The 13,381-nt window shown below is 37.3% G+C and overlaps 1 protein-coding gene and 1 long non-coding RNA gene across 22 annotated transcripts in view; one reads left to right on the top strand and one right to left on the bottom strand.

Moving 5' to 3' along the window:
• LOC135969585 (uncharacterized) overlaps positions 1-13,381 on the top strand; it is a 305,912-nt gene that overhangs the window by 172,672 nt on the left and 119,859 nt on the right. The window lies entirely within an intron of this gene.
• The window catches only part of ACAP2 (ArfGAP with coiled-coil, ankyrin repeat and PH domains 2), a 181,299-nt gene that overhangs the window by 59,987 nt on the left and 107,931 nt on the right, over positions 1-13,381 (bottom strand). For all 21 annotated transcript variants that reach the window (XR_010584841.2, XR_012430551.1, XR_012430552.1 and 18 more), the window contains 3 exons: positions 12,840-13,023; positions 7,686-7,730; positions 3,426-3,521 (listed from right to left, as the gene is read on the bottom strand). Coding sequence is in view for 17 of the 21 variants with exons in the window: in XM_065539686.1 (XP_065395758.1) it covers positions 3,426-3,521; positions 7,686-7,730; positions 12,840-13,023 (325 nt within the window). In the remaining 4 variants the exon portion in view is untranslated. The remainder of the gene's footprint in view (positions 1-3,425; positions 3,522-7,685; positions 7,731-12,839; positions 13,024-13,381) is intronic.

Here is a 13,381-nt window from a genome sequence, read left to right as displayed (position 1 = left end):
TTCCATATTAATCTACCCACTGTAATTCAGCTTCTACTGCCCGGGTCCCCAGCGCCATGGAAACAGCATCTCTCACAGAGGTAACAACTTTTTGCTGCTAAATCCAACAGGTATTTCTCAGTCCTAGGTTTACTTAACTTTCTAATAATTGAAGCTGATAACCACTCCTTCCCTTTGAGACACTTTTCCTGGCCTACAATGCCAGTCTCCTGTTTTTCCACCCCCTCACTCATCTACGTCCTAGCACAGCTTCTCTTACTGAGCCACCTCAAAATTTAGTCCTTCTTAGGTCCCTGCCCCAAGTCAGTTTTTTTTTTTTAACTCAATACCAGTGGACCTCAACCTTAACTTACAAAATAAAAATCTTTATGTATGGTGTCTAGGCAACTAGATTTTTTAAAAAATAGCTCTATGATTCAGAGATATCTAACTCACCCCCCATCAACTCACCCACTCTTGTGGTTGCAATCAGCAACTATATGCTACTGATTTAGTCTACTTCCCTCTTCTGAGCTCCACAAATATCCACTTACACGTCTTATCCTCACAAATCAATATATTTAAGCGTGAACTCATCACGCCCTTCCACCCTCGGATGGGCTGTATATTAACCCTCACATCTAACCATTTCTATCTCTACTGCCATGACCTTAGTTGCAGATGCCATTATCTACTGATTATGAAAAGAATATCGCAACTGGCCACCTCCAACCCGGACATCTTATCGACCAGGCACTACAGGCTCTGGGGCTTAGATGTTTTTCAAGGACCTGCAGACTTATTTGAGATCTGGGGCGGGGCGGGGGGAACCTATAAAACTAAAATGATTAAATGTTTTAAAAATACATAGTTTTTTCAGCTAGCCAACTGCAATTCAACTCACACTGCTTTTATAAATTATACTGAATATAAGATGACAGTGTAATCTAATATTTGATAGTATGTGAGGAATGTCTAAAACCTAGGAAGGTCTCTCCTTCCCCCCAAGTCCGGCTTACATGTCCTATCTATATGTTCCTGCAACACTTTGACCCTTCCCCATATGGTGGAAAAGGCCAGCTGTCCCGCAATATCTGTTTTCTCCTTCTTCCTTAACAATGGAACCCCTAAATTCTAGCAGGTCACGTGGCTACCTGGCATTAAGGTTAATTTCCCTTGCAGCTATTGTGACCCTGTGACTAAGGACTTGGCATTGGGATGTATGTAGAAGTGATATGTACAATTTCTAGGAAATGTGCTTAAAAAGAGAAAAACGTATCTTTCATTCTCCCTTCCTTCTTCCTATTAGCTGGAATTTGGGTATGTTAGCTAAAGCTTGATTGGCCACTTTGAACTATGAGGTAGGATCAAAAAACAGAAGCCTGCACTCCTGCTAACCAAGTTGCCACCATACCATGTCTTCAACTTTACATAAGAGAAATAAAACTCTCTTTTTTAAACTACTAATATTCTCAGTTTTCTATTATTTGCAAACAAACCTCATCCCAACTGTTACACACACAAGGTATTCAGCACAGAGATTAAGAGTGTGGTGCCTTGTTGGCTTCTCCCAAGAGAGTAAGTTCTGTAGAGGCAGAAAACAGAATACATGTAATCCACAGCATATGCCCTACATGTCCTTCCCTGTCTCAACACACACACACACACACACACACACACCCCACAACTCACACATACTCTGGTCAGTAAACGCAATTCCCATTCCACTCTTACCTTTTTCCTTAAACTCAATTTTTCTTTTCCTTTTTTTTTTTTGAGACAGAGTTTCCCTCTGTCACCCAGACTGGAGTACAACGACCCAGTCTTGGCTCACTGAGAACTCCACCTCATGCCTCAGCCTCCCGAGTAGCTAGGATTACAGGCATATGCCACCACACCCAGCTAATTTTTTTATTTTTAGTAGAGACGGGGTTTCACCATGTTGGCCAGGCTGGTCTCAAACTCCCAGCCTCATGTAATCTGCATGCCTCAGCCTCCCAAAGTGCTGGGATTACAGGCATAAGCCACTGTGCCTGGCCTAAAATCTATTTTTCATCATCAGTCCCCTCCTCTTGGAAACTAAACTGAAACATCTTGAGAAAGAAAATCACCTAAAAATCGACAGTGTTAAATAAAGAATGCTCATCAACAAAAAACAAAGTCCCCCGAACAGATCTAATATAACGTTATGATCAGATATGAAAAAATAGTTTGAACATAATGACATTTTTATACATATAAAATTTGTATGTATATGTATAGAGCTATTACACATAGCCATAGATAGCCACATGTGACTATATGAAATGAAAAAGTTCCCAAGAGCTCTATAATTTTAAGATTCTAAAATTTTTTTTATTCAAATAACAAGATACAAGTTTTTAGAAAATAAAAAAGAGCTCTAACTCAACTGAAAAGCAAATTGGAACAATAATTCAATTATCCAAATGTATGAAATTTAAAAATAAGTCCAGTTATGTAGACTGCAAAACACACACTTTGTTTTTATATTTTTTATTTTATTTTTTTTTTTTGAGACGGAGTCTTGCTCTGTTGCCCAGGCTGGAGTGCGGTGGCGCGATCTCGGCTCACTGCAACCTCCGCCTGCCAGGTTCACGCCATTCTCCTGCTTCAGACTCCTGAGTAGCTGGGACTACAGGCGCCCACCACCAAGGCTGGCTAAGTTTTTTTTATTTTTAGTAGAGACGGGGTTTCAACGTGTTAGCCAGGATGGTCTCGATTTCCTGACCTTGTGATTCGCCCGCCTTGGCCTCCCAAAGTGCTGGGATTACAGGTGTGAGCCACTGCGCCCGGCCACACTTTGTTTTTAAATTCTCCTTTTCAATACCTTCATATACAAACTATAACATAAGGTTCTTTTTACCTTTGATTTCATTTTTTGGGTATACCCAAAATGCAAACATTTGAGTATTAACCCACATATAAATCTGCTATAGCATCCAACTTCATTCTTCATTAAATAAATAAAACATCAAGTCCTCCTTGATATGGTTTGGGTGTCCTCACCCAAAATCTCCTCTTGAATTATAATCCCCATAATCCTCATGTGTCAAGAGAGAGACCAGGTGGAGGGAACTGAATCATGCGGGGGGTTTCCCCCATGCTGGTTCTCGTGATAGTGAGTTCTCACGAGATCTAATGGTTTTATAAGTGTTTGGTAGTTTCTCTTGCATTCATTCTCCCCTCTGCTGCCTTGTGAAGAAGATGCCTTGCTTTCCCTTTGCCTTCTGCCATGATTGTAAGGCTTCCCCAGCCATGCAGAACTGTGAGTCAATTAAACCTCTTTCCTTTCTAGATTACCCAGTTTGAGGCAGCTCTTTATAGCAGTATGAGAAGAGACTAACACACCTCCAATATGCTAAATTTCTTTAAAAATACAAATACCAGTGTATAAAACAGAATCAAGAAATATACCGCAACATTACCTGTGCACCAAGATCCTTCATGTAGGGTCCAAGTTCACTAAACAGATCATATCCTTGATGAAAAAAGGCCAAATGGGCATACATAAATGACAACATCTAAAGGGGGAAAAAAAAGATGACCATTTTAAAATCTACTCGTAGATAGACATTCTGAAATATTTTATATATATAAAAAAGACAGCGTCTTGCTCTGTCACCCAGGCCTGGCATGCAGTGGCACAAACACAGTTCACTGCAACCTGTACCTCCCAGGCTCAGGTGATTCTCCCACTTCAGCCTCCTAAGTAGCTGGGACCACAGGCATGCGCCACTATGCTCAGCTAATTTTTGTAGAGACAAAGTCTTGCCATGTTACCCAGGCTGATCTCAAACTCCTGGGTTCCAGCAATCCTCCCACTTCCACCTCCAATAGTGCTGGGATTACAGGCATGAGCCACCGTGCCCAGTTCATCAAACCTATTTGAAAATTAAACTGAGTCATCTGTTTTAAAAGAGTATTTCAAAAATATTTTCAAATACAATGAAAATAAATTTTATTTAAAAGAAATTTCCCAGTGGTTTAAAATTTTTTTAATGCTCAAAATTTTAGTCGTTTAGACTATATTTAGGTGATCAAAATGTATACAGCAGATTCAAATAATCCAATTTTCAATAACTCTACTATTTTCCTAGGTCCATTATAAAGTATTTATGTGCTCCTTCAACCAAGCTCACTGACAAACCTTAAGCTGCAAAAAAGGCAAAAAGATAAGAGAAATATAAAGTGCTCAAAAGAAAACACAAATACTTTACAATCTACTAGAGCACCAAGCACAACCTAAAGTAGGAGAATGTTGGTTTTTCTCTCAAGATACCAAAATAAAATGAGTCAACTGAATTTGCCAATATGGAACTTTCTTTACATTCATTCCACAAATCTAAAAAGCTGACATTAATAAGCAGAGATTTGTCCACGTTTTCCCATATTTTACCTATTTTAAAGAGAAAAATCACCCTCATTTTAATTAAGTTTTTACATGGAAGGAATTATATAATTAAATGAATACTGAAAAAATATTCTAAACATCCATGTTATTTTTAACAAGTGGCAACTGTTCAATTTTCTGAAGTCTAAAATAGGTCATAAAGTCCTTAATACTCAAAAATCCTCCAAAAAAAACTACTTAAAAAAAAAACCATTAGGCCGGGCGCGGTGGCTCAAGCCTGTAATCCCAGCACTTTGGGAGGCCGAGACGGGCGGATCACGAGGTCAGGAGATCGAGACCATCCTGGCTAACACGGTGAAACCCTGTCTCTACTAAAAAAATACAAAAAACTAGCCGGGCGAGGTGGCGGGCGCCTGTGGTCCCAGCTACTCGGGAGGCTGAGGCAGGAGAATGGCGTAAACCCGGGAGGTAGAGCTTGCAGTGAGCCGAGATCCGGCCACTGCACTCCAGCCTGGGCGACAGAGCAAGACTCCGTCTCAAAAAAAAAAAAAAAAAAAAAAAAAAAAAAAAAAAAAAAACACCATTAAAACACAGAGGCAAAAGGACAAAACTCAGAAGAGGAAAATTATTCTGGAATTAGATAATAGTGATCATTGCACAAATTTGTGAATAAAAACTGATAAATTATTTTTAAAAATTAATTAACAATTTAAAAAGAGGGATGGGATTAATAGCTAGGACTACATAAAAATATAAAATATGCCTGTACATCAAAATGCAAAACGAGCATATTAAAAGACAAATGATAAACTAGGGAAAAACACATGACAAAGAATTAACAGTCTTAAGATGTAAGAGATGTTGCAAATCAACATGAAAAAGATGAACACTCCAACAGAAAAAAAGACAAATGACATATGAGGTATCTAACTGGCCAAAAAACACGGAAAACCGTTCAAACTCATCTGTATTAACAAAATGCAAAACTGAATAATGAGATCGTGCTTTCTATCCAACAAACTAGGGGCAGCATGGGGGAAAAAACCGGAATGCTCAGTGTTGGTAAAATGTGGAGGAAAACCCATTTTCACACAATATTAGAAGAAATATTGTATAACTCTTGAAATTTGACAATATTTTTCTAAAGTCTTAATTCTTTGACTATATAATATCTTCTTTATAAATCTATCCTAAGAAAATAATAGGATTATTCATTAGAATGATGAGGACAAAGCTATGTTTTAATGTCAAAAACAAGGAAATTATTTGAATATCCATTAATAGGTGAAATTAATTTATGGTATATTCCTTCAAGGTCAGTAAACTATGACCTGCAAACTTTATTAGGCCTCACCACCTTTTTGATAGTCCATGAGCTACGAATGGTTTTTACATCTTTAAATGATTTAAAGACAATGAAAATAAATAAAATTTATGATAGGTGAAAATTACATGAAATTCAAATTTGTGTTTATTTATAAAGTTTTATTGGAACACAGCAATGGCCATTCATTTACATATTGTCTTTCTCGTTATAATAGCACAGTTGAATAATTCCAACAGAGACCATGAGGCCTGTAAAACCCACCATATTTACTACCTGGACTTTTACAAAAAACATGTGCCAAACCCTAGGATATTCAGGTGGTAGAATTCTACCCGGCCACAAATGCCATCATTAAATAAAGGATATTTAATCCAAACCCTAGGATATTCAGGTGGCAGAATTCTACCTGGCCACAAACGCCATCATTAAATAAAGGATATTTAATGACATATAACTTTGCAGTGTATTAGTGAAAAGAGAAAGTTATAAAATAGTATGTAGGAATGAGTCCCATTAAAACATTAAATGTGATTTTAAAAGGCATATATTCAAGTTTATGTACACACACACACGCACGCACAAGGACGGACATAGAGAGTAAAAAGACGAAGATGTATGCCGTGATATTAATAGTGGCTTCCCCTTGGTAGCAGAACTAGTAAGTCGTTTTTATTTTTCTTCATACACATTCTAATTTTCTACAATTAATATACATTACTGTCAATCTCGAAAACAAGTGGGGTATAAACATTATCTTTTAAAAAACAGGAAGTACAATGTGTTTACCTGATAACTTATAACACAAATATATACATACAATTTAGAAAAAAAGCTAGGTGGGGACAAGGATCTAAGGCTACTTAAATATAGCCTTTTGGGGGAAAAGTCAGTAAGTAATTCAGAGTTGAGAGATTATTACTAAAGTTATCAAAATATAAAGATATGATATGCCATACCATATCATGCCCTGCACACTTCTTCATTAACTTTATTTTGAGACAGAGTTTGCTCTTGTCACCTAGGCTGGAGTGCAATGGCACGATTTCGGCTCACTACAAACTTTACCTCCTGGGTTCAAGCAATTCCCCTCAGCATCATGAAGTAACTGGGATTACACGTGCCCGCCACCACACACAGCTAATTTTTTTGTATTTTTAGTTGAGATGGGTTTTCACCATGTTGGCCAGGCTGGTCTTGAACTCCTGACCTCAGGTGATCCACCTGCCTCAGCCTCCCAAAGTGCTGGGATTACAGGCATGGGCCACCACAGACAGCCTTCGTTAGCTTTTAAGACCAAAAAAACGGCTCCCCACCGCAAAAAAAAAAAAAAAATCATTGTCATGGGGTGAAGAGGCTCAGGGAAAAAAGTGATCCCCCAATTTTATCCCACTGGTTCTGTAACTGCATACCAAAGAACAAACCAAAAGAATGATCCACCATCAACTCTAAGGGAAAAATTCTCCAAAAATGATACTATTCATATAAATCCTCAATCTCAAATATTTTTAAAGTCCAAATAATGCCAAAAATCATAAAGAAAAATGTAAATATGTTGAAAGAGGTTGAGCAAAAAAATTTTAAAGCAAAACAAGTGAGAAAAAATTCAAAACCTAAGTGTAACAGTTTTTTATGTTCATAACTTTCTAAACAAATTCTGAAATATTCTCACAGGTTTTTAAACCAAACATTTTTAGTTATTCACCAAATGGTACTGGGCATCTAGTGCATGTAAAGCAACATATTAGGATAAAAGAAAACAAAAACGTTTAACAGTAGAGAGTGTCCCTTTATGGACCTCACAGTGTATCAACAGACGAGACACACAAATAACTCGAACACAAAGGAGACAAAGAAGTCCAGTGCCACATAAGAAATACAGATGAAGATCAAAAAGAAGAGCAATCATAAACCTTATCATGTACATAGCAGATGTTCTTTCAACACCTAAATATGTACATTTAGTTTCATATTAAAATATTTAAAACATCATTTCAATTAATATCTTACTGATTTTAGGATTTCTGATCTCCTTTTTGATTGAAGAACATTAATCTAAGGGAAAACACATGTGGTTAATCACCCATGCATTATTTTAAAGCTAATCCATAACGCAATATTATAAAACTTATTTTAATGGTTTAACACTTTTCCAAAAAGCAAATAAAAACAAAGTTCGAGCTTTTCCATCCTTCAACTATCCTTTTGCAAAACACAGTTAAGACAAACATTCCAGTGAAATTCTCATACATTTCTGAGCTAAAAGAAAAACTGGTTATTTAAATATTAGAGTGATGGAACTATTTTGACATTTGAAACTCTGGGAATTCCATCTTTTTCCCACCCTCTTTATCTCATTGCTCATCAAAGTTCAACATACAACCTAAATGCAAATTCTCATCACTTTACCACTATCACCATCATGTCTTTTCCAGACTGCTGCAAAAGGCTATGAATTAGTCTCTTCTCTGCTTCCATCTGCTTCCATTCTCAACTCCCTACAATCTATTATACACACAGCAACCAGTCAGCATTTTTTTTGCTTTTTTTTTTTTTTTTTGAGATGGAGTTTTGCTCTTATTGCCCAGGCTGGAGTGCAATGGTGCGATCTCGGCTCACTGTAACCTCTGCCTTCTGGGTTCAAGCAATTCTCCTGCCTCAGCCTCCTGGGTAGCTGGAATTACCAGCATGTGCCACCACGCTCAGCTAATTTTTTGTATTTAGTAGAGACACAGTTTCTCCAAGTTGCTCGGGCTGGTCTTAACTCCTGACCTCAGGTGATCCACCCGCTTTGGCCTCCCAAAGTGCTAGAACTACAGGCGTGAGCCACCACGCCGGGCCCACCTTAAAAAAATATAAATAAGATCATGTTACCTCTGCCTTAACACCCTCCAACTTCCTACCATGGCTGGCAAGGCCCACTGTGATGTAGCCCCTACCTACCTCATCTCTTCAACCTATTCTTCTATTACTTTCCCCCTTTCTGTACTCCAACCACAACCTGGGACCACTCCCACCTCAATGCCTTTGTACTGGCTGTTCTGTCTACACGTTATGATGTTCTGCCTAGATGGGTACCAGGCTATCTCATACCAATCAGGTCCAACTTAAATACCGTCTCCTCACAAAGGTGTAAGGTAGCTTCTTATGCACTGTCTAGTACACCAACCCTATTTATTTTACTCAGAACATTAATAACTACCTTATATTTTCTGATTTGTGTCTTCTCCCTAACCAAAGTGTAAATTCTAGTGAGAGCAGGGTCTTTGCCTTATTCCCAGCTGTAGTGGCACACACTAAGCACTCAATAAATATTTCTTAAATAAATTAACAGGTTTTGTTTTTAGAGACAGAGTCTCACTCTGTTGCCCACTCTGGCCGGAGTGCAGTGGCACGATCAGATCTCACTGCAGCCTCGAACTCCTGGGCATGCAATCCTCCTGCCTTAGCCCCCAGCAATTCTCCCATCTCAGTTTCCTGAGTAGCTGGGACTACAGGTGCACACCACCAGACCTGGCTAATTTTTTTTACTTTTTGTAGAGACAGGTTCTCACTGTGTTGCACAGTCTGGTCTCAAACTCCTTGCTTCAAGCAATCCCCCCGCCTTGGCCCCCCCAAGCGCTGGGATTATAGGAATGAGCCCCTGCACCCGGCCAGATTTTAAGTAAATGTTTTAATTAGACTAAATTTACTGAAAGATCAATAAATTAAAAGATTTCCCTTTTAGGGGATCTCTCCCAACTCTAGAAATTCACAATAAACATTTTATTTTTGTCTGTTATTATGTATCAGCTTAATGAAATGTTTAAGAATCATTTACTCTTTGCCAATACTGTCAAAAGATTATAAAATATCTTTTTAATATGTCCTTCCGACTGAATTCTGTATTTTATCAAATAATTTTAAAGCATTAAAAAAAAAAAAAAAAAAAAAAACAAGAAAAATCTAAGTAACTTAACTATAAGACTAGTTTCTGGCTGGGTGCAGTGGCTCATGCCTGTAATCCTTGCACTTTGGGAAGCTGAGGCGGGCAGACTGCTTGAGATCAGGAGTTCAAGTCCAGTCTGGCCAACATGGTGAAACCCTGTCTGTACTAAAAATACAAAACTTAGCCAGGCGTGGTGGTGGGCACTTGTAATCCCAGCTACTCCAGAGGCTGAGACAGGAGAATCACTTAAACCCTGGAGGCGGAGGTTGCAGTGAGCTGGGATCGCACCACTGCACTCCAGCCTAGGCAACAGAGCAAGACTCTTTCTCAAAAAAACAAAAACAAAAACAAAAGCCTAGTTTCTTCTACATGTATTTCAAAGCCTATTCAGTTTAGAGAACTACAATATTTACTTTCAAATGCTCTAAGTAAAGCAGAAGCTGCAAATAGCCCACTACTCAAACGCTGAATAATGTTAAAATGCCTGTTTTATAAGTCCTTTATTCTATTTGAAAAAAAATTAAGTGCTATATAAAATTTTTAAATTTAAATGTTATAAATAAAATAAAATGCTATATAAAATAGATTTTTATATTATATAATTAAATTATATAGCATTTAAATTATTGGAGGAAAAAAGTAAACTCAAATATTTAGAGTAGTTAAGACAAACTTTATATATTTGGATATTTATTACTTACTATTCTCTAAAGTAGATATAAATGAAATAAAGGCCATAAAATGATAAAATAGTTCCCATCAGAAAAATCAAACAAACTAACAGGTATTTGTTGCGGGGGTGGGCATGAGGAGGCAGTGTGAGAATTCCTAACTTACATATGGATATCCAAGAAAATAACATATAAGTTTAAAAATAATGAAAATTTCAGCTAATCCTCTCACTATAAAATTTGTAACATTAAGCCATTCGCTCTCTCAAAAACCATTTACAACATATCTATTTTCTAACCACTGGACTAGAGGCTAGGGATACAATCTAGAAATAGAGAAAACATATAAATAAATATTTGCAATAACGTGTAAGTAGTCTAACTGCAATGTGTACGAAAATACAGGCACAAAGAGAAGGCAGGGGCGAAAATTATTCCTTTTGGCCTGCAGAAGTCTGAGTAACACTGATCATAAAACAGAATGAATTAGTGACAGGGCAAGTAAAAGCAACGCAAGGCAGACCAATTTCATGAGAATACCTTAATACTCCAGACAAGATACGGTAAGGCTTGGTTAGGGCTGCAGCAAAGGTGAAGAAAGAACCCATTTAAGAGGTACACAGGAGGAATTTTCAAGACATTTTGGCAACTACATATACTGGCTTAGAATGAGGAGAGTATCTGACATAATTCTCTCATTTCAAACTTCTATGAGAGTAAAAAAGCGACACCATTCAAATAGATAAGGGCAAAAGGGAAAGAGAAGCCATTTTGGAAGATGAGAGATTTCAGTTCTGAACACGAGAACGAAGTACCTCTGTGAAAAAACATTTGGTCATCTACTTATAACAGGTAGTGATTCAAGCAAGGGGCATGATGAGACTGACAGAAAACAATGAAGAAAAGAAAAGAATAAAACCAAAGATGGAACACTAGAAAGGAAAGTGCAAAGGCAGACAAAGGAGTGAGGCCCAAGACAGAACTGGAAAAGAAACAGAAGTTGGGAGGAAGACCTAAAAGCAGTTTCAGATAAATCAAGATAAAAGAATGTTTCAAGAAGGAGTAAAACAGAATAGCCAAGTTTGTTAAAAACTGAAACATGTCTAGCGAATAAAACCTCTGCATGAGCCATTTTAGTGGGTTAGGCAGGGCGAGTACTCACACTACAGCAGAAAATGGTACAATGTGAGGTAGGTACAGGACCCAGGAAATAGCCTACTCCCGTCTAGCAACATTTCCTCCAAAAGTACAATTAATTTTAAAACTTTAACTTCCCACTTACTGAAGAGGAACTTAATGGAAAAAAACTTAGCTAATTTTCTATTGTTTTGCAAAGTTACCTAAGTAATTTTTAATTACTAATTTCTATTTGGTATTTTTTCTTAAGAAATACTCTGTGATCATTGTGAAGTAAACAATCTCTGAAGACAACCACTACTGTTTTGAAAAGAAGATTTATATGAGGTAATTCCCTAAGCATTCAAAGTTTTTTGGCTTTAAATTCCATGATATATAGAATCAAGCAATATAATATGCCTTCATTTTTCCCATGTTTCAAATACCTTTGGAGACCTATCACATTCAAACTAGTTTCAGTTATAAATTAGACTGGAAGATCACCAAGCAATTTACCAAATACAGATTTCTAGTTTTTAAAAGCAGCACCTAATACAAAAATATGGTAACACTACTTCTAGAAAGATTTTTCATTTGGCAATATGGTGAACCTTAGCACCTCTAAGAATCTAATCTAAAGAAATAAGAAGTGTAAAGATGTTATTATCACTCACAATTACTGAAAATTATATTTTCCCTATTGCCAGTAAAAACTTGAACACCATAAATGTCTTTTACAGCAACTTAGAAGGAACTAGGGGCCCTTACCCTAAAGGAAGTAACACAGGAACAGAAAAACAAACGTCATGTGTTGTCACCTATAAGTAGAAGCTAAGTTGTAGGTTTTCAGGGGCATACAGAGTAGTATAATGCACACTGGAGACTCAGAAAGGGGGGAAGGTTGGGAGGGAGGTGAGGGATGAAAAATTTCCTATTGGGTACAATGTATACTACTGGAGTGACAGATACGAAAAAAGCCCACACTTTACCACTATGCAATTCATCATGTGACCAAAAACCCACTTGTACCCCTAAATTTACTGAAATAATAAAATGGTATAAAAGATAATTAAATTGATACAACAACTCCAGAGAACAAAATATAGCAACTAAAAAGATTTTTAACATTTTTAAATGGGAAATATAAAGTTAAGAGAAAAGAGGCAGAACTCAGAACCCAAGGAATATATATCCATACACACATAGATACACTATAGCTATACAGATGATATCCATACACACATAGATACACTATAGCTATACAGATGATATCCATACACACATAGATACACTATAGCTATACAGACGGAAATTTTCCACGAAAGATTATGTTTTAACTTTAAGCTCAAAGTAAAAGTATTTATTTACTCTTCTTAGGGCAATCACTCAAAAGTAACAACCTATTTAGTAAGCACTGTCTGAAAACCTACACAGTAAGAAACTACATACCTGAAGCACATAATCGAGGGCTATATGTCGAAAACATTTTCTTGTTGCTGTCAGAATGTTGGTGGCTTCTTCAACTTCATGTTGTTTATTTCTTTGTACTTGGGCATTTTTTACTAATGCGTTTTCTTTTTCTTCACTGACTTTTTCGAATTGCTTCTTGGCATCTTTGAATTTTCTAAGATCTCTAAAAAAAGAAAAAGTGAAACTTTCATAACTTGCTTCATTAAAAAACTTTAGCAGGCTGGGCGCAGTGGCTCACGCCTGTAATCCCAGCACTTTGGGAGGCCGAGGTGGGTGGATCACGAGGTCAAGAGATCGAGACCATCCTGGCCAACATGGTGAAACCTTGTCTCTACCAAAAATACAAAAAAATTAGCTGGGTGTGGTGGCACATGCCTGTAGTCCCAGTTACTCAGGAGGCTGAGGCAGGACAATCACTTGAACATGGGAGGTGGAAGTTGCAGTGAGCTGAGATCACGCCACTGCACTCCAGCCTGGCAACAGAGCAAGACTCCGTCTCAAAAAAAAAAAAAAAAAACAAA

Source organism: Macaca fascicularis, chromosome 2 (assembly GCF_037993035.2).
Source record: "Macaca fascicularis isolate 582-1 chromosome 2, T2T-MFA8v1.1".
Taxonomy (NCBI): domain Eukaryota; kingdom Metazoa; phylum Chordata; class Mammalia; order Primates; family Cercopithecidae; genus Macaca; species Macaca fascicularis.
This window is presented reverse-complemented; position numbering and strand designations above follow the sequence as displayed.